Consider the following 20,862-nt stretch of genomic DNA (forward strand, 5'->3'; position numbering starts at 1 on the left):
ACGCGGCGCCGCGGGGAGGGACTGACGGCGGAGCAGCCGCGCCGTAGCCCGCCGGGACGCGGTGCGGAGCTCGCCTGCGCTCCCTTCCCGCGGCTCCGCGCTCCCGCAGCGCGCCGCTCAGCGCCGCGCATCCGCAGCGACTGTTCGAGAAAGCTGCTGAGTGCGCCGTGCGTTGGCAGTAAATAAATAGATACATGGAAAATAAATTAATAACCACCCCTCCGCGCGCACCGGTGTACGCGGGCAGCGATGTGCGGCGCCGAGTCTCCCCGCAGCCCCGCGCCGTAGTAATTTGCAAGGGGCGGTGCAGGGATGGGGGGGCAAGGGGAGGTGTCCCGCCCCCCCGATCACATGGCGACCCCGCAGCCAATGCGGGGGGCTCTAGGACCCCGGGGACCCGCGGCCCCCCCGCCCTATAAATGCCTCTCCAAAATGCAGCGGGGCTCCTTCCTCCCGTCCCGCCCGGCCGCGCTGCTGTGCGCCCCGCTGCCCGCGGGTCTCCGTGCCGGCTCCGCGCCCCGCTCCTTCCCCCTCCCCTTTTCCTTTTTTTTTTTTTTTTAATTTATTTTTTTGTTGATTTTTTGACACCCCTCCCCTCCCGTTTTTCTCCTCGCCCCCTCCCCGCGGCCGGTTTGCATGCATTGTCTGTCTCCCAAGATGGTTTGTGAGACCAAGATTGTGGCGGAAGATCATGAATCAATCCCGGGATCCAAAAAAGACACGATCATTGTTTCCTCCTCCCAGATGTGGCCCTCTTTGGCGGGCTCCCCTCCCTCACCCCCACCTCCCCTCACCCCACCAAAAGAAGACCCCAGGCGCGACAATGTCTATATCCGCGAATTCCACCCCTCTGAACAGGAGGTGGTGCGCCGCATCTTTTACGAGGGGATCATGGAGCGGATCCCCAACACGGCGTTCAGGGGGCTGAAGCAGCAGCCCCTCACTCAGCTGCTCTACGGGCTGCTGGCGGGTGAGTATCCGCTCCCCTTTGGGGAGGGGGGCGCCGGGTTTATTCGCCGCTGTGGGTCTTCACAAAATGGTCGGAGCGGCGGGAGGCGCCGGGGACCCGCGGGCGCGGTGCGGCCGGGGAGCGCCGCAGCATCGTGCGGAGCGGCCGCGGAGCCGCAGCGCTGCGGCGGAGGCAGGCGGGCTGGGAGGGGGAGCCTTGCGCCGCCGGGGGATGCGCGACCCTGCGCGGGTGTTAGGGGAGGGCGGCCGTGAAGGGGAGGTCGCCGCGGGGGTGAGGGTAGAGTCGTCCTTGTGGTTATTGCGGGGCTGGGGGGTGCGCGGAGGGGAGCGGAGCGGAGCGGAGCGCACGGCGCACTGGCCGCCCCCGCGCAGCCCGGCGAGGGGGGCACGGCGTGCCGGCGTTGCCGGGAGACAGCCGGGCCCGCCCGGGAGCGTCCCCCAGACCACCCCCGGCGTGGGGAGGGGGTACCCCCTGCGGCAGCACCGAACCGGGGGGTCCCCTCACCTTCCTGAGTTAAATACCCAAAAATAGGGGTCCCCTCCCCGTGCCAATAATTAGTAGCTCTTTCCCCCACCCTGAGCGGGCTTTGGGGTGCTCTCCTGCCCTCGGTGGCTGCAGGCGGGTCGCACCCCATGTCCCAGACACCGGGGAGGATGGCACGCCGCGCTGGAGGGGACCCCGGCAGGCGCTGGGGAGCAGGGGGACTCAGCCGGCGGCTCCGCGCCGTGCCGAGGGAGCCGCCGCCGCAGGGACACCCGCAGAAGCCCCCCAGGACGGGAGCGGGCAGGGTGGCTGCCCTGGGAGACGGTGCTGATGGAAATAGCAGTGCCGCAGTGGCGAACACATGGCTGCGGAGCGGTGCCCGCAGCGCGGCTCCTCCGCCCGGCCGCGTTCCGGCCTCGCCGGGGACAGCGAGGGGCCCGGGCTGTGCGGGGCCTCGCTCCGCTCCGCTCCGCAGGGGCTCGCTGGGCCCTGCCGTGCCGTGGCGGATCCTCCCCGCCGGCTCCTCCAGCTTCTCGTAAACTTCTGCGGGTTTTCTCGTCGCGATATGCCATCCCTTAACACCAAAATCTCGAGAGCGTGAACCGTGTGTGTGCTGCAAATGTATATTTTGACTTGTGCTTGTTTTATTGATTTTTATTTTTATAATGAGTTTGTATTCCGAAATCAACACTAAATTCTCTTTTCTGACAGGTGTCGTTTATTTCTCTTCCTTATCTCCATAGTAATGTGCTTTGTTGTGACCAAGTCCTTCCTGCTGACCTGCTGTTTGCCCATCTTTCTGATGGGCATGAGGTACTACTTCAGTAGAAAAGTTATCCTGCACTATCTCGATTGTGCGCTGCACACGGACATGTCCGATATTGAGCAATATTACATGAAACCGCCAGGTGAGTACGAATTCCCTGAGGGAGCCTTCCTTCCCCCAGCCTGCTGGGGAACATGGCTGCTCCCTGCTGCTGGCGCCTTTTCCTCCTGTCAGCAGCACTGAGCAAGCTCAAAAGTCGCCAGAATGCAGCTCTTTAGCCACACCAGGCACAAAGTCATCTCTGGTTTTGGTTTGGTTTGGGGTTTTTTTGCTGTTTTGGTTTTTTTTTTCATTACTCCCCCTCCCCCAAGTGCCTAGTCATCCCAGGCAGCCTCTGTCCACCCCTCAAGCATGGTGCTGCTGGGTCCCACAGCCACCCCAAGGACCAGGCTGTGGGTGCTTGGGGACACTGAGGCTGGAGGATGTGGGTTATTCCCTGCAGCCTGGGTCCAACCCAGCCCTTGTATCTTCAGCTCGGTGATTCTTTGCTCCAAGCGTTTGGTGTTAGCTCTGACAGCAGGAGGAGAGGGAGATGAAAGTCCTTTTAGCCCAAATACTCAGAGGAGCCCATTTTAGCTGTTGAGCCAATTTTCCATGTCATTCAAGAACATTCCTTAATGCAGGTGTTTTGGAAGAGGCACAGATCAGGTATGTAAAGGGCTGCTGCCACATAAGCTTGTCATAATATGGGTTCACCCATTTGTTGTATATGTGAGTACAATTAAAAATACAGCACCTAATGATAATATTATCTTGTTAAGTTGTAAAAGATAACTTATGTTGTCAAAAAAAAAAGGTCCCTTTAGAACCTGTCAGGTGCTATTTCCCTTTTTATAGGCACACATCCATGCTGAGGACCTGAGCAGAGGGATGCCTGGGCAGTCACTTGGGGTTTGAGGTTTTCTTTTGGTGGTCACAGAGTGCTAGTGGTGAGCTGGAAGAGCAAGGAGATGCCAGTATCCCACCTTAGTTCTGTCTTCTTGGGGTACCTGCTCTCTTCTTGGGTACCTACTGTGTTGTTTTTCCATGTGACCATGTTTTTGCTGTATCATTTGCTGCATCATTCCTGTTGCCCAGGTGTGACAAACCTTTCCCTGGGCACTTCTGGAGAACTGCTAGGAAGTGCCATAGCCGCACACCTTCCTCACTTCTAATATGTAATGTTACATTTTGCTAAAATGTTGCTCCTCTTATGAAAATCATTAACTAGCTTAATTTAAATTTCTTTTCCCATCATAGCGTGTACCTTACACAGATCTTGTCCCATCTTACATGCAGGGTGTGTTTCATTTACAGGGCTTGCTTTTGTAAAAATTAAGCGGTGTGTGACTTGCATTTAAGAAGCTCAATCTTCATTAAAGGCAATGTCACAGAAATAAAAGGGTTCATAGCAAAACATTTCTGCACCTCTGTAGTGAGGTCCAGCACGATATTATGCTGGAGAAAATATTAGAAAATTCCAGTGGAATAAGAACATATAATATGGCATTAAAAGGTGTTTGAGCTGCTTTGCTTGTTAATGCTTGGGACTTGCGTGGTCACAATTCAAAGCAGGGATCAAAGTTCCTGTATTTATAACACTAGCAGACACAGAAAGTAAAGGAAAGGGACTCAAAGTAATGCCCTGGATTTGTTTAGGGTCAGTAATGTAATCTGGTTCAGCTGTGTTGCCAACACATCTTTGAAATGTTAGCATTGCTTTTATCTGGTACCTGAAAGGGCTAATTGCAATTTTAGAGCAAGTGTGTGGGCTTTAATTTTTGACAGAATTTAATCATGTAATTAGGCTTCTGCCATGCCATAAAAAGCAGATTTGTGGAATTGTTGGTGCTTGTTAAAGGTTCTTGATGATAGTGCCATTAGCAATGTGGCTGGAGTCATAATTGGATAAAGAGACCAGAGGGGATTTGGGGACTGGGGAAGGAGAAGTGTGTCTGTGTGTTGGGAGCAGCACCATCCGTGTGCCAGGAATCTGTGTGGTGCTATTTGGTGTAGCTGTGCACAAGGCATGAATCCAGTGGTTTGCTCCTGTTTCCTCCCAAAATGCAGCTGGTGGATTTTCTTGCTACAGGACAGCAGTATAAATACAGTAATCACAGAAAAACCCAGAGTTTCGTGTGCTTTGAAGGCTGGCTGTGTGAACATCCAGAGAAAGGCAGCGACGTGCCATACTTGCCTTGCCCGTCCCACCCAAAGGACAGAACAATGGCAATAAAACAAATTCAAGCCCCAAGTTTGCCTTTTATTTGCCTAGTTTACAAATTAGCACCCAGGCAGAAATGGTTGCAGTGGGAATGAGAAGGGCTTGTTGTATTGCTGCAGCTGAGAGCTTTCTCAGTGAGGAGTGAAGAGAAGACCTGGTCAGAGCAGAAGGAATGGGGTGTGGGAACAGAGTCCCTGAGAGGCTAGAGATGGCCAGAGCTTGACTAGACCAGTTGAGCCCAACCTGATAAAACTGCAGCTTGGCCTGGGAGTATGACCAGGCAGCTTCCTGCTGCTTCTTTAGAGAATCCATGTTTTCCTCCTTGAATATTTTTTTCCTCAGCACGGAAAAAAGAGGAAGGGAGTGTATTTGTGGTGGGGTTATGAATTCCTGTTTCTTAGGGTGATGAATGCAAAGGTAGAACTGGGGCATGATCTTAAGGTCTTGGATAAAGATGTTGGCTGTGGCTTTGCTGAGGTTTTTGCCCTTGGAATCCGAGATACTCAAGCACAAAAACCTGTTGTTTGCAGCCAGCTCTCCACAGTGCCCAGGCCTGGGGTCCTGTCACAGAGAGCATCTACAGCAAATAGCCTCTGGTAAGGCAAGCATCTACAGTGAGGGATATTTTCACCATTAAAATGGATCATTCTTTGTGGTTTTGTGAAAGCATCCACAAAACCTGTGAGTCAGTTTTATAACCAAGCCAAAAAGACCCAGTTTGCCCTGGGATACCATAAGCACCCAGGTTAATGATTAGTGTTGAACAATTCCACAAGTTACACCTTATTAGGGTTTTTCTTCTGTAGTTTTTTTTTTTACCCTCTTGCCTCCAAGTTGGTTATTGTTTGGTTTGAATTTTCTGCTGGGTTTGGTTTGAACTAAAAAATATGTGCTGACAGTGATTTTGCAGAAGTACACTAGCCAAAATTTAAATCTTTTTTTTCTCTTGCCCTCCTACACTTATGCCAAGGGTCTGGCAGAACGTTTGGCCAGTGCTTTACTTGGAGTTTGTACACAGTGGTGTGATTTGAAATTGCTTTCAATGTGAAAGGAATTGTGTGAAGTCTGTGCTGTGGTCTCAAAACAGAAGGTTGAATGGTTCAAACACCTTCCTGAGCTCTTTGTAAACTTGCATTTTTCATTTTAAATCAGCACTTAATCGAATTTACCTTTCTTTTTTTCCTTCTTCAAAGGCTATGAAAAATGATTACTGGGGTGGTGAAAAAGAAAGGCATTGGATGATGGGCTTAATTGTCAACCAGAGTAATAGGCTCTAGTAAACAAAAAAAAACCCCAACCAAAACCAACCAAAAAAAAAAATTAATTTTAAATAGAGCCCTGCCTCTTGCACTTATCCATACAAAAAAGACGAGCACAGCTGGAGCTTCTTTTATGGTCTGATGATTTTGATGACTAATCAATTTTACAGTGTCTCTTCAAGCTTCTGTCCCAGTTGGTTGTGATGTATGGTTTTTTTGCAGTGGTTGGTGTGTTAGAGAGATTCTTGTGAGGCTGGGGTCTCTGCTGGAGAGCTTATGGAAACCAAGACTTCCTTGTGTCCAATGCAAAATTGCTGCTTCCCAAAGAGACTGGAGCTGGGGCTTTGGCTGACGAATTTCCATGTCTTTCTGTGGTTGTTTAAAGAATTACCTCCTGCTGCTGGCTGTCCTGGCAGGGTTTGTTCACAGGTGTGCATACCTGTCCTGGTGGCACAAAGACCTGGTGGTGGTGGCAGCTGGCCTTTGTCAGGGTTTTGGGGACAGGTGACAAGCTCGGTGGCTCCATGGCAGTGCCCAGTGCTGCTGGGGAGGATGGACAGACAGCACAGATGGGCAGCCTGGAGAGCTGAGGCTGCAGGACCTGGTGGGGTGTTGAGGGCGTGTGCCTGGCGTGATGCAGCAGCCGAAGCTGGAGTGCTGCTCAGGACTGTCAGCTCACATTAGCCATGCTGTGCTCAGGGCTGCGGATTTCGGCTGCTCCGCTCGGCTCTCGCTCCGTGGGCAGGCAGAGGACTCTGGTTGCCTCGTGCTGGGAGGGGATGAGTGCTTTGCTCTCCATCCAGGAGTGAGCAGAGCCCTCCTGTCCTGCTGCCCCTTGTCCCCTGCACATGAGGGTGCACATGAAGAGCCTGCACAGATATCCCAGCCTCCCTGGGGGACAGGGCCCTAAGGAAGAGGGACTGTGGGGGGGATGGTTCATTAGGGCCCAATTTCTGCTGCTCCAGGGTGGCACATTCCTCAGCTGAGGTCAAAGGAGAGATGTCCTCCCCTTCTTGGCAGAGGTTCTGGGATCCTGTCCTGCTAGAAGGACCCTGGTTGAGTTGAGGTGGGTCCGGAGTTGGGTTGTGAGGAGGTGAAACCCTATTAGCTGCCTCTGCCTTTTGAGGTGTCCCTTGCCAACAGTGAGGTGTTTTTCTGGGCAACGAGCAAGTATTTGTGTCTTGCATCAGTCCTGTTGGCGGTGGGTTTGATCCCTCTAGCATGATGTTTGCACAGTGAACAGCTGGTTGAGAATCATGTAGCTGCCTCTGCTCCATAAATGCTGAGCCTTAGGGAGGCTCTGAGGTGAGCACTAATGACTGTTGGGGTGCAGGGACAATACAGGGTCTGCCTTGGGAGGAGATCCTCAGCCCTGGAGCTGTGGTTGCTATGCCATGCCTAAACCCTTGGAAAGATGCAGGGAGGGGGTGGGGGGTATTTCTCCCCACTGAGCCCCGGGGCAGAGGGTCGGCCACAGAGCCCAGTTCTTCCACATTCTGGATAATGCTCAAGCTGCCAGATAAGCAGGAGTGAAGCTGCCAAATGATAACATTGTTTGGAAAGAATAGAGCAGCTCTTGCTTTGCAAAGAAAGGGCTTAGTTACCTGATGCCCCCGGAGAGGGCTCAGGGCTGCTGCTTCCCAGTGGAGGAATGTGTTTTTGGAGAGCCCTGCCCCACTCCTGGTGCCCAAGAGGCAGCTGGAATCTGAAGCATCCCTATCTTCAGCATTTCTTGCTGGCTTATGCAGTGTCCTGACCTCATGTATCTGCCAAACCCCTGAGCTGTCTGTCCTGTATTGGGATTTTCATGCGTACCTTTCCCACATGCCGAGTGGAGTGGTGAGGAGTATGGAGCTGGGAAATCCATGGGAGAGGCTGTGTTCTTATCTCCAGCTGGGTGTTTCCCAGCTCTGCTTCCCATCACTGCTGGGAACTGAAGTTAAGTCTCCTCGGGCAGAGGAGAGTCTGTCCTGCGAGCATATCACTGCTGACATCTCTGCAATTCCATGAGTGTGCTCCCTGGGATGCAACCTCCATAGCAGCAAGGTCCTACAAGATTAGGATTAGTTTCATATACATTATAGTGGGAAATATTTTGTCAGAAAGTATTTCCAAAGCTGATATCCTGCGAGTGGGACAGTCAGAGGTTCTTCAGCTCAGCAATTCCTACTGTTGCTTTTTGGTATCTACAACTTTGCAGCATGGGAACTGCCTGGTTTGGCATCTCTCATCTCCAGTGCAGAGTTTTTTGGGAAGCAAGATGAAAAACAACTCACGTTTCCAAATGTTAGGGATGTGCTTTGTCCAGCATTAGTAACGGACCGAAATATTTTGGTTTTATTTCGATAATGTAAAATGTCTTCAAAGTTGTCCCAAAACCCACCTCATCTGACAGTGGTGCTCCATCACTGATGGCTGCCTCATTTCACTGTGCTGGAGCTTCCCTTTTCCATCTGGAGGCAGCCCCATCCTGCAGGTGTGGAGCTTGGGCACAGTGAGAAATGCAAAATGCTGCTGGCACCAGCTCCTACCCCTCACCCTGTATTCCCAGAGCTGACCAAGGGCTGTCCTGGTCCCAGCAGCACACATGCTGCAGAAGCCTCAGCCCAAAGCTGCAGCCCTGCTGATAAGAGCTTGGTAGATCAGGAGGCGACCCAGCTTGGGTCCCTTGCAGTACTGAGCCATGTGGGCCAGCTCTGCTCAACCCACTCTAGGGCCTCAGGGTCCTTCTACCCCACAAAATCTTAATTTTTTTTTTCCCCCACTTTTGAGGGGTTCAGGTAGTACAGAGTAGAAGGGTGATGCTGTTGGCCAAGGGCCAGCAATAGGAAAAACTAGAGTTGCCTGACAAGGGGAGAGTGTGTGGATTCAGGGCTGTGTCATCCACAGCCAATGGAATAAACATGTTTGTGGGCAAGCTGCTGCAGCCTCCCCCCTTCCTATTTATTTATCACAGGAGCAGGAACATATGCACAAACCCATTCCTCAGTGTGTGTATCTGTAAGATAAAAATAGCTCTCCCTTTAGATCCACGAGTTTGGCACATTCCCATGTCAAAATTAGAAGGAAATAGATTTTATAGTAAATTTTGCAGAGTAATATGACCTTTTTTTTTTTCCTTGTGTTCAGAATTCTCTCTAAAAGTAGTCAGTCCCTCATGGACATGACCATCAGGTAATGCAGAGGTGTTTGAGTTGTAGCCATGGCTGGGTGGATATGATGCTGATGAACGTAAGCTCAGCCTGCAGGTGTTTAAAATCCTCAGTACATGCCAGTGCTGCTCATTAATCTTCAGTACAAGAGGTAACCAGTTGTGCAAATTGAACATCAGTATTTAGGCACTTCTTGAGACCAGCAAACAAGCCACAGTGGGACTCAGGAGCATGAAGAAGGTAGGGATATCAGGTGTTCTGGGTGGTTTTGTAGCCTTGAGTGATTTTTTTAATGTTTTCTCCACTGTTGGATGTTTTCTGGCATGGTTGTATCAATTTCTCCAGACTGTCTTAGTGAATAAATCAAAAAGGGTTCTGATTCCAAAATTTTATTCACAAGTTTAGATGCAAATTCATTACTCTCCAGAAGCATTTCCAGCAGCTCTTCTTTCTCTTGCTTTCTTAGGAATGGCCAAGATTTTAAACAATTGCCCAAAAGCCTGTTTAGGTTAAGATTTCATAATAGCCTAAATTTAGGCTCTATGTTGGATCTCTGAATAGTGGCAGGAGTTTTTAAAAGTACAAAGCTTTTAGCCCCTCTTGACACTGAATTTTGGATTTTGGAACATGAACTGAAAAATCTTATTCTCACATTATCATGTTTATTTATTGTATTCAGCCTCTTAGGATTACCCAAGAGTGTCTGTGGTCATGTTGTTTCCTCTCAATGTGCATCACCAGTGTCCTTAATACTTCAGAAATTGCCATTGGGGATTGCTCTCTACTTGAAGACCTCTAAATATATTGAAAAAAATGGTTCTATGTAAAAGTCTAAATGCATGGCCTGATTTTTCAAGAAGGCAAACCTCTCAAAATCGCCCCGAATTTCAGTGTGGATTTCTCAAATTCCTTCTGTAGGCTTAGATCTTGATTTGGGTGGGTTATATTTAATTCCTTGGGATGGGAGTGACTTTTGGGGTGGCCGTGAGCCCTTTGGGGACTCCAGGAGCTCACAGCATTGTTTGCTGGTGTATTGCAGAGTGCATGGTTTTATTTTGGTAATGCAGTGCTGGAGATCTGTTACAAATAATCACATGCTTGATGCTACTCCCTTCCAGACTACAGCAAAAAGAGAGACCTGGAGTGTTTTGGGTTCTGTGATGAGCTGAGGGATGTATGAGCCTTTGTTGTTACTTTCTGCATCAGCAAAACAGGGAGCTTCAAAGTGTATTTTTAGATTTTCTTTTTCCCTTTTATTTTTTTTTCCATTCTGTAGAAAGCTGAGGCATCGTTTTGTTGTCCTGACAGGTGGCTAATGAAAGGAGTCTTAAAGAAAAGCCAAAGATAGCAGCATGTGTCTTACCTAGTTTCTGTTGACAAATTTATTTCTTGTAACCCAATAATAGGGTTTGAGTTCCCTTTTTTTTTGTTTTTGTGTTTTGGTGAGGGGGCCACATGGAATCACCAAGAAGCCTCAGGTCCTTTATTAAGGTTGCATTGAAAATTATTTCATAGTGGTCTGGTCAGAGCCAGGTACAAGCTGTGGTGTCTGTTACAGATGGCTTTGAGCCATTCTTTTGAGTCATCTCTTGACCTATTGGACCCCAGCAATCAATTAACAATTTATGACAGCATGTACAGTATCATCCATTGTCTTCTATAATTGTTTGAAGAATGTTTCCTTCAAAAATTAAATTTCTTACAGGATAATTCTAAAATGTAGATGTGGAATTCCCAGGGCTTAGTGCCAAGCTGGGCTTCTTCTTTAAAATGAGATTCTGTGAGTGAAAGGAGACATTTCAAAATTGGTAATGGGAAGCATGTATTACAGTTGTATTTTTAAGTGGCTACATGAGATACTGTTATTGAAAATGGGATTTGCAACAGTGTAAATGCTAATGGAATAATACAAGGCATTAGTCCCACATCAGTGTGTCCTGCTTGAAATTGTAACTTGCAAGTAATATTTGTCACTTAAAATTCATGTGTTGTTTCTAGGACTTATCCAAACAGCAAAACTGAAAAACAGAGGTTTTGTGAGAAAATGACTTTTCAGTTCAGGAACTGGAAAGTAAAAGGGAGGATAGTTTTGGTCCAAACTGAGCTTATTTATTACTCTTTCTCTGTTTTTTCACTATGACGAAGCAAAGATCTGTGTTTGGTGGGGGGTGTAATGCTTTTTTCAGCCCAGAGTGGAATGGTTGGCTCTGTTACAGCTTTCTTTAAGAAGCACAGGTCAGACCCAAGTGTATACTTTAAAAACACTGATCGTGATAGAACCATGATATGGTTAGCATTTACCTCTTTGCATGGCACTATTAAATCTGCACTGAGTCAGTGCTGGGATTTCCTGCATCCCAGGCCCTGTTTAAATTACATATTGAGGTATTTTATACCACTGTCATAGGAGGTCCATCTCTGAAGTCCTGACTGCTGGGACATCCCCTGTGATGCTGGGAGGACTGAGCTGTGTGCCAATGTCCTGGCTGGCAATGCTGGGGGCTGAGCTCTGTGCAGGATTAGTGCCAGCCTGGCTTTCCTCTGCCTTTCATTTTCCACCTTTGGTGAATTCAGGACAAATGTGTGAATTGTTTCACATTTGCAAAAACTGCATTTTTAAGTAAGCTGCTTGCCTAGACTTACCCTCAATCACCAGTAATTGCTGTACAAGCTGCTCCCACTCTCTCTTGCCAGTGTGCTCGAATCCTGACTTGGAAATCGGCATCAGCAGTGCAAGTTTGTTTGTTTTTCACAGTTGCAGCTCTAGGGCTCTGTGCTAGTGCTGCTGATTGAAATGGGGAGGGCTGGACCAACTGTCTGGCCATGAGTAGCTTCAGTGTACCTTGCATTCAACATTCACTTCAACAGCTGTCAGGTAACCAACACTGATTCCTTGAGTTACGTTTTTTTCCTTTTTTTTCCCCTCTTCCACGCCCTAGCACAGCAGTTCTGTATCCCACATTGCCAGTCGTGGGTCAGACTGCAACATTTGCATTCCTTTGAATTCTGCTCAGCTCTCTTGTCCATCCTTGTGTTGAATTCTCCAGTGGTTTTTGTCTGGTCTAGTTCTTGCTCCAGTCGTCACTTATGGCATTTCCCAAGGGTAGTAGTCAATACCCAGGATCTCTCTGTATCTCTGATTTTCCCCTTCCTTCCATCAAACTTTTCAATTTATGTGCCTTTACCTAATTTCATTGTATATGTACTTTCTTCTCCTTAGTTTGTTGTTCAGATATTTTGCATGGTTAGTGCAAGTACTTTTTTTTTTTTTTTTTGGTAGAAGACTCAGAAAAACAAAGATGAGAAAATAAATAGAAGTCAGCAGCACAGAGGATATTGTGTCTGCTAAGCTGAAAACAGTGTGTCAGTGTACAAACCCACATGTCAGTGGTGGGGGGAGAATATTTTGCCTAAAGGCAAAAGAACTGCCAGCAACAAGATTTCTTACACTTTCTCTAGAGCATCTGACCCACATCATTTCCAGATGTATCCATTGATCTTGTCCACTATGACATTTCTTACAAACCTAGTTTTCCCATTTTAACAGGACATATAAAATCCCTATTGCAGTCAGAGTACAGGAAAAAAACCAAAAAACTAAAAAACCCCAAACCTAACTATTTCATTTGCTGAGACCAGGGCTTTTTGTTCTTTTTTTGGAGGTGCCAAATCTGTTCATCCTCCCTGGATCTGGATAACAGCATCAGAAACACTGTGTAACACTTCTAGTGGGAAACCAGGGAAGACCTAAATCTGTAGTCTTCCAATTTAAAATAATGTTAAATAGTAGAAGTGCAAAGAGAAGCTTTTGAAAACAGCCTGGTTTGGAGCACCTGCCATTTCTGAGTGCTAATTCAGATGATGGTTAGTGAGAGGCAGAGCAATAAAAGCATGGCAGATACCTGGCTGCTGAACAGCAGTGAGCATCCTGGTAAAGTCCTGCTTGGTTGAATTACATTGTTAATGGTGGGATTTGTTGAAAAAAGATAAAGCAAGTGGGGAAGAAGTTATTGTACAATAGGGATGCTAATGAGAGATTTTTTTTTTTTTTTTAATCCAAACTGTTTAAAAGGGGTATTTGTAAAACACCTTTTCAAGCTTTTGCTGCTTGTAAAGTCAATTAGATTCACTTAATGGCTATGAAAATCTACGACTGGTGGAGTTTCAGGAGCTGTCAGTGTTCAGAGGATAACATCAAGCTGTGCCTCTCGGACAGTGATTTTCGTTTGGGAATAAGCCATCATCGGGTTTTACGGGGCTTTTTATAAACCGTCAGTAGTCTGAAAAACATCAAAGCATCTGCAAGGATTCTTGAGAAGTGGGAACATTTTTCATGGATAACTCAAATAGCTAAAGAGGATTTCAGTGAAATTCTAAAAAAAATCTTCACATAACCCTCACATTCACTGAGACTGAACTCTTGGGACAGTTTGGCTTAAATAGTCAGTGGAGCATTTGCTTTGACTTAATCATGGGCTTAAATCCCTTGTCTCTTGCTGGGAGTTTAGCAGATACTTAGGAGCAGCATTGGTCCAAGTGCTCTTTGGATAGTTACAGGAGACCTGTGACATAAATGGTGGTAAACCTTGGGTTTGCTGTGTGTGCTGTCAGCTGCCTGCAAGATGAATTTATGATGTTTTAGACAATGCTGGTGCATTGGAAAGGACTTGTAGCTGTGAACCTGCTTTTAGTTATATTCATTCTGCCATGTCTTAGCATTGGGTATGGGGGTTTAATGTTATCCTTGTAGTTGAGAAAATCCAACAGATCCTCCAAATACTGCAGTTCTACCCAGTTTTGTGTGGATTTGCATTTCTTCTGGCTGTGGTTGCTGTAGTGCTGTTTGTAAGTTGATCCCCTTTCCGCAGATCCTTTGTGAATGAGCAGCCACAGGCTGAGGGTACAGGCATGGAGGTATCTGCTTTCACTAGCCCTGAGCTGCCTGCCCTTCGTGTGCCACGTGTCTTCCCCATGGAATGAGACATGGCCTGCTACCTACTCACTCTGGTAATTTATTTTACAGGTGTCTTTCAAATCCCCAGCTCCTGTGACTGGTATTGAGGCTGGGGCTCAAAGGAGCCCCATTCACATGGATGTGGGGTGTAAGGTGGTGATAGATGGTTCTCACAGGAGATCTGAATTAGGCTTTTGGAGGGACTTTTTGGGCTGATTATTCTGGCATAGTAATCTGAATGCATGGCATAGGTTTGGTGGGTTTTTTTTTTCTTTTTTAGTCTCAGAGATGTAGAGATTTACACATGTAATTTTCATTTTCTGTTAATGCATCATCCACAACAGGTCCATTGTCTGTGCCCAGCGTGACAGATGTTCATGTATTTATGGATGTAGAATTTTCTTGCACTGCCACGTTAAATAAATGTGCTAGTTTCAGTCTGGACTAGTGGAGTTCAGTAGAATTATACCCAGGGCACATTGGCTTTGATGTACTGGGAGAGGGGTGTAGAAACATGTTGGCTTTAACAAGGTGGTCATCCAGGTGTGTGCTTTTTCTGCATCATGGCAGGGCTCTGGCTTCACATGGGGCATTGCCACGGGTTTGCTGAGAGATACTGCTAGGGTCTGTGCCCTGATCTACTGAAAGATTTGAAAGATTCCTTCCTATGGCAGGGGGTTGGAGCTGGATGATCTTTAAGGTCCCTTCCAGCCCAGGTCACTGTAGGATTCCATGACTCATGGCAGAAGGAGGTGAGGTCCTGAAGCAGTGTTTGCTCTCCCTGCTGTGCAGGGCTCCAGCAGAGTGGGAGAGGGAGAGCCCTTTCCTTTTCCTTGGCATCCACAGGTGGGACAGCTTGGAGCAACTTCACACCAGGGCTTTGTTTGACTGAGGTGGGGATAAATATGTCAGCCCCCCAGGGATTACATATTCACAGTAACTCTGGAGAAGAGGGCTGCAGGCAAGAAAGGTGTTTATTTGCAGTGGAGCTGTGGTGGGATGGCCATGGGGATGTGGTACCTGAAGGATGGCAGGTTGCCTTCACAGGCTTCTCCTGCTGGAAAAAGGCCTGTGCTTATTTTCACTGAGAGAGAACTCATTGCAGTAGTGTCCCTGGCAGTCCTGGCTGTCCCAACAACCCAGCTGCCTCAGAAGGGCTGAGGACCCTCAGACACCATCTCAGGAGGGCTCAGCATCTCCCAAAACCAGGCTTTACAAACAGTGGGATGAGAAAGCAGTGATACCCCTGTCTGCTGATTGTGTTTGGTCCTGGAAGTCACCACCCACCTGGCTGAGGGTTGGGTTGGAGATGTGGGAAGGTGCAGATACCAGCAGGTGCCTGCAGCTATCAGTAGGTCAGATTCAGCCCCAGCAGGACTGGGGAACACCTTAAAGTGTGGAAAGTGCCTCCTTCCCTCCTCTTCCCAAATGGGATGGGCTGGTTGATGTGTTGTAGGGAGAGAGTCATTGCTCTAGGAAGTCCTCCAGTGTTAGAAGTGTGATGGTGTTAAAAGCACATCACGAATACTTGGAATGTTTGCTTCCAGAGAGGCCTGATAGTTATTTATTCATTTATTTTTATGGGTCAGGAGTTGGGTTTGCTACAAACTGTAGCATTATTCCTGTTGCTACCTCTAGCCTTGGATACCAAAAGTACATCAGACAGTGTTCCGAGGGAAATGCTTTGTTTCTTGGCATGCTGCAGATGGACATTGCTTTTTCTTCATCACTTTCCATGATAGAATGAGCACCTCTGCAAAGACAAAGTGCTGCCTGATGGGAAGAGGGCAGAAAGTCTGAGATTGGTTGTCCCAAACCTGATTCTCCTTACCAGCTTGATTGTCTTTCCCAGTTTCCCTGTTATTTAGTTGTATTAACCAAGAGGTTTGGGAAATAGGTTTGGCCAGCTGACTGGGGATCAGACAAGATTGGTCCCAGTGAGAAATGCCCAAATGGGTGCCCTTGGTGAGTGGCTGGGGAGGACAGAGGTAGTGAGCCACCCTCACTCCTCTCGAGCTCTTCCCAATCCATTGTAATGGATTTTGGAGGCTCATCTTGTTGCAGCTGGTGATAGGGTGAGTTTGTCCCTGCTGATAATAATTGGTGTCATTATTGGATGCCTGTGCTCTGGGAAGGTTGTGTGTGCAGCACCATTTCAAGATGTTGTGCTAGAGATAGGATATATTTATTGTTTGCAATAGACTTAAGGAGATCAAGCCATTTACCACCTGACTTCAGCCTGTAGTTTTTACCAAATCTGTGCTCTGAACCTTTTCTTTTTTCCCAATGTCTTCCTCAATATTGAGTAATGAATTTTTCACTGTGATTTCAGAGAAAATTTAACTCTTTTGGACTGCTGTTTCACTCCTATAGTTTCTTGAAAGTTAAAGGTCAGGGAGATTGGATTCATTGTGTTAGCAACACGGTAGGATTCTTGTGAAACTACTGTCAGATGGAGAAGGAAAGGCTTCGAGTGCAGCAGAGCCATATTTATTGTTGGTGTTAGGAGAGCATTGTGGTAGCTTCTCTTTGCTGTGCAGGGTTGGGTGAAGTGCACATCCCTGTCTGTCAGCTCCCAGTTTGTCCCAGGAAAGAGAGTGGAGGAGCTGCCCTGGGATCTGAGATTGTTCTGGTCAGTGTTTCTGCACCATAAATATTGCTTTGTCATCATCACTCATCGGCTGCTGAGGTAGGAAAGTCCTCATTTAGAGACTCATGAGAGCAGCAAGAATGTGCTAAGGGAGTTAAACCCATGCTCAGAAGCACTGAAACATGCTGTGCAGCACGTTCTGGCTGAATGTGTGCACCCTTTACACAACGTGGTTTGTTGTGGTTTTTTTTTGATTCTGGGTTTTTTGGTTGGTTTTTGTCTGTCACTTTTTAAATATGCAAATGTTCTTAGTCACTCCCTTTTTTCTGTTTTAGGGGTGGCACCTCTCAGCCTTGTTTTTGTCTTTGATTTAAAGAGCTTGCATGCACAGATAAGTTATTCTCTCCTGATGCATCATTATGCCATCTCTGGGTGTAATTCATCTTACCTACCTTGTTCCTGTCTACAAGCAATTGTTTGCAGTGAGCTCTGTAGGCTTTAGCTGTGGTCTTTCGCAGAAGAGGGGCTCTCCTGAAGAGTGACTCAAAGGTTGTTGACCTCAGAGCAGCATAAAACTCCTTACAAGTCTTTGTAGAGCTCAGAATTGTGTTTATTATTTAACCTTAAGTAAATGAACCTTAGTTTTTCTTTTGCTGAGAAGCATTTGGTGCAATACCTGTGTGGATACAGTCTCTTCTGTTGAATAAAGGGAGCCTTGGCTAAATTTAGACCAGACAAGTAGTGATGGATGGGGAAAATCAGATTGATTCTGTCCATTTTCCCAGTTTGATTTATGGCTTGGCCAACTGCTAAGCTAAAGAAAGCCATTCAATGGTTATTGCTCAGTCTCTTTTTACAGTAAAGCATATAAAGTAAAAGTCAGCCAGCAAGTAATGAATTCTAGAGCATCCAATAATTGTAGATTTTCCAGTTTTTTCAATGTTTGGAAGTGAAAATTGCTGCAAGGCAAATTCAGTACCTTTTGAAAGCAATAAAGCCATGTAGTGAAAGATTGATGCAGAAGATGGAGACCAAGCCTTAACAATGTCCTTTTAAGGAGCTGGCTTAAAGCACAACCAGCAGCACATTTGATCTTGTAAACTAATTTCACTAACAAGGAGCTAATTGTCACATCAGTCTTTTGGAACTGGCAGGGTCCAGGGTAGCAAATGTGGCAAAAGGGCTTGATTTCTTTTTCCTTAAAACTTCTAACTAAAAACCAGTCTATATTCTAAAACGTAGCCTTACTTAAGGCCTGACTCTGCAGTTGATCGGCTTAGTGTGTATTTTGCATGCATAAGGAACATCTACCCTGAAAGTAGTTTAAATACTTTTTTTCTGGTTTTGTCCATTTGTGCAGACCAGTCTGTTCTGCTGAGCCAGCTCTGTTGCACCAGGACTCATCATCCAGTCAGCCCTGAGGACAATGCCAGGCCAAAAGCACATATCCTGGTCTTTATCCGCTCCTTTAAGCTGTTTAATTCTTTGCTTATCGATAACAATTGCTCACATGCCAAAACCACAGACCTCCCTGGTTTCTCAATCTGCATCCCCCTGATGACCCAGCAGCAGGTAGACCCTGGTTGCTACATCTGTGGTTCTGTCTCTCCTTTGACTGTGTCATGTCCTTCATTTCAGCAGCAGAGAGCAGAGAGGTGGGCCAGGCTAAATCTGTCCAGATAACCAGGCTGCTTCTAATCCCCCACAACTGCTTCTGCAGCTTTTTCTTGAGCAGTTGTTATACGCTGGCTTTATTACAGTCTTTGCTTTTCAAGGTGCAGCATGGCCAGCAAAAAGAGCCTGATAGAAGATTTTAAAGTCCTGCTGTTACACTTCTTAATATAGCACCCTCTGAAATGTGCTGGAAGGGCTGTCTTTATCCCATCTGCAGCATCGCCTGGATTTCTAGCTGTCTCATCAAAAGCCTGCTCCTGCGCTGTGCCATGTGCTTCCTGGGGCTTTGCTGAGCACCCCCTCCAGTGCTGTCACACGTGGTGACACTCTGGGCCCCAGGGGACTTAAGCCTGTTTGTAAAATCAGCCAGTGAAGTGCTGACATGGGGCACAGCCACTAACAGCTTGCATTGATCCAGGCGACCAGGCTGGGTCCTCACAAAGCTTTGCTGGGAGTAAGGTGTGTGGGTAGAAGCTGTCATAGAGGTGTTTTAGAGGAGCAGGGTGAGCTTTAAAGTAAAGGTTTTAAGAAGATTAGAAATGCCTGCTGGGTTGTGTCCCCTGCAGTGACAGCAGGAGATGCTGTTCAGGACCAAACCTGGCCATTTCCTGAAGTCTCTTTGCTGCAGAATGTGTTTTCCTTTTCTCCTGTCAAAATATTAGAGTGAAGATAAACTATAGCAAGTCATCAACATTTTAGAGGTTTTCTGGGGGCTTTGGCACCCAAAAATGGAATACCTGCATTAAAGTAGCTAGGTGCTTTTGTGAATGATGGACCAGCTCCATCAGAAAGCATGGAGCAGGCACTGATGAAAGTTTTCATACTGTTATTCTAAATTGCAACCTCACCACCCTTTCCGCTCCCTGGTGCAGGGAAAGCTGCAGTGGAGCTGTCACTTGTGCAGCATGTGCTGCTGCTCCAGGGTTATCAGCACTGGCATCTTACCAGTCTGAATACAAATACAGTTTGGAGTTTGCACTGATGCTCAGGACAGTTGTTACCTGCAGTCCAAAGCCCCATCACCCTGTCTCTCATTCCACACTCAGGTTTTTTGGTTCAGAGGTCACCCATGAACTCCTGTCTTCTGGGCCAGTTTGTGACCCACTGCTGTGGTGGATTGTGGTCACAGTGTTTCTGGTAGCAAATGTCCATGGTGCTGCAGTGTGGCTATGTTGCAGATTGAGTGCTGGATGTCACTGTCATCCCACTGATTCCCTGCTGCTTGCAACTCTGGAGGCTTTGCCTGAGCTTTGGTGTTGATGCAAATACCTTCAGCCCTCGGTAACAACACAGATGAAAGGTGGCAAGGATGGAAAAGAAGGTAGATGGAGAAGTAGATGAACTGGTTGCTCAGAACAAAATCATCCATCTCTTTTCATGCTGTGTAGGTGATCTCATTGCCTGCTGCCCAGAGGCTTCATGAATCAAGGGATGTCACCCACCCTCAGCATATAGATGCACTGCCCTGTGCTCTTCCAGCAGGGAATTATTTATTACAGGGCAATGTGTCCTGCAGTGGTAGATTATGTGGAGTTATTTATGGGGAGCAAGGCATCCTACAGCATTTCTCATTTCATGCATGAATAATTCCTGTGTCCCTGACATGTTTGGTTCCCCCATGCACCTTGTGTGGTGCAGAGGGATGTCAAGGATGTCAAGGGTGTCAGGATCTCTCACATCTCACCCCGTTTCCATAGCCATAAACTATACTAAAATGCCATTATTTTGTAGGAGCCCTCCAGGAATGCCTTTTAAGTCAAGTCAAGTGTAGAGTTACTAGCAGAACTTGTGGGAGCTGTCATGCAGCCCTGCTTGAAGCCAAGGGAAACTAGAAAGGTGGAAAGGAGAGAAACTCAACACATGGGAGAGATGGAGGTATGGAGGGATAGTAGGATAATGACATGCCTCATAGACATAAATCCCTCCCCATCCTGGCTAGCTGATCAGTGGCAGTCAGTGGCAGGGACAGCTGCTGCTTGTCCTTGCTTAGTCCCTGCACCCTGGCTGCCTGTGTCTGGCTGGGTGGCAGCCGATGTGCCACGTCTGTGCCCCAAACTCCTCCTGCCAGCAGCGTTCACATCACGGCAGCCAAGCTGTCCCCAGAAGAGCCTCCTTTCTCCCTTGATGCTGATGTAACTCGGCTGCTCTGCCCTGTTTTTCACTGAGGATGGAGGGGAAGGAGGAGGGAGAGTTGCCTCAGGTGCTGGGTGGTTCCTCTTCTCCTTTTGCAAAACCCAGACAGGAGAAAAGGGCAGAAATTTAAACAGCATCAGCAATACACAGCCAGCTTTGGGCTGGGGACTCTGTCCACTTGCTGCCATGCACAGCCTGTCTCTCCTAAAGTGATGGATATAAATAGTGCTGGGAGGAGGAGAGCCCAGACTCTGAACTTGGGGCTTTTTGACAGGTTATTGGTGAATACTTGTAATTAGCATCTCACTGGATCCTGATTCCCTCTGTACTGCCCTGCTCAGACCACCCCTGCTTGGCAAAAGGAGCTGCTGCTCTGGCCAAAATCACACCAAAAGATGGCAGAGGAGGCTGAACAAGTGACTGCCAGGGCAAATACTTGCAGCTCCATGATGCGACAGTGTGTTGTGTCTCCTCTGTGCCAGTGTCACACCAGGCTGTGCTGCAGTCAGGGGGTCACAGGGAGGAGCCAGGGGGCATTTGGATCTCTGGGATTAGCAAGCCTGTTACTTTTGGCAAGCCTTTATGTAGATATATTAAGAGCAAGGAGCATGGTCAATT

At 47.5% G+C, this 20,862-nt stretch overlaps 1 protein-coding gene across 1 annotated transcript in view; it reads left to right on the plus strand.

The window, feature by feature from the left end:
- Positions 1–357: 357 nt before the first annotated feature.
- ASPNAT (aspartate N-acetyltransferase) overlaps positions 358–20,862 on the plus strand; it is a 32,935-nt gene continuing 12,430 nt past the window's right edge. The window contains exons 1-2 of the mRNA XM_085059635.1: positions 358–970; positions 2,197–2,361. Coding sequence (XP_084915761.1) covers positions 637–970; positions 2,197–2,361 — 499 coding nt within the window. The 5' untranslated portion in view covers positions 358–636. The remainder of the gene's footprint in view (positions 971–2,196; positions 2,362–20,862) is intronic.

Source organism: Lichenostomus cassidix, chromosome 4 (assembly GCF_008360975.1).
Source record: "Lichenostomus cassidix isolate B80296 chromosome 4, HeHo_3.0, whole genome shotgun sequence".
In the NCBI taxonomy this organism is placed as follows: Eukaryota; Metazoa; Chordata; class Aves; order Passeriformes; family Meliphagidae; genus Lichenostomus; species Lichenostomus cassidix.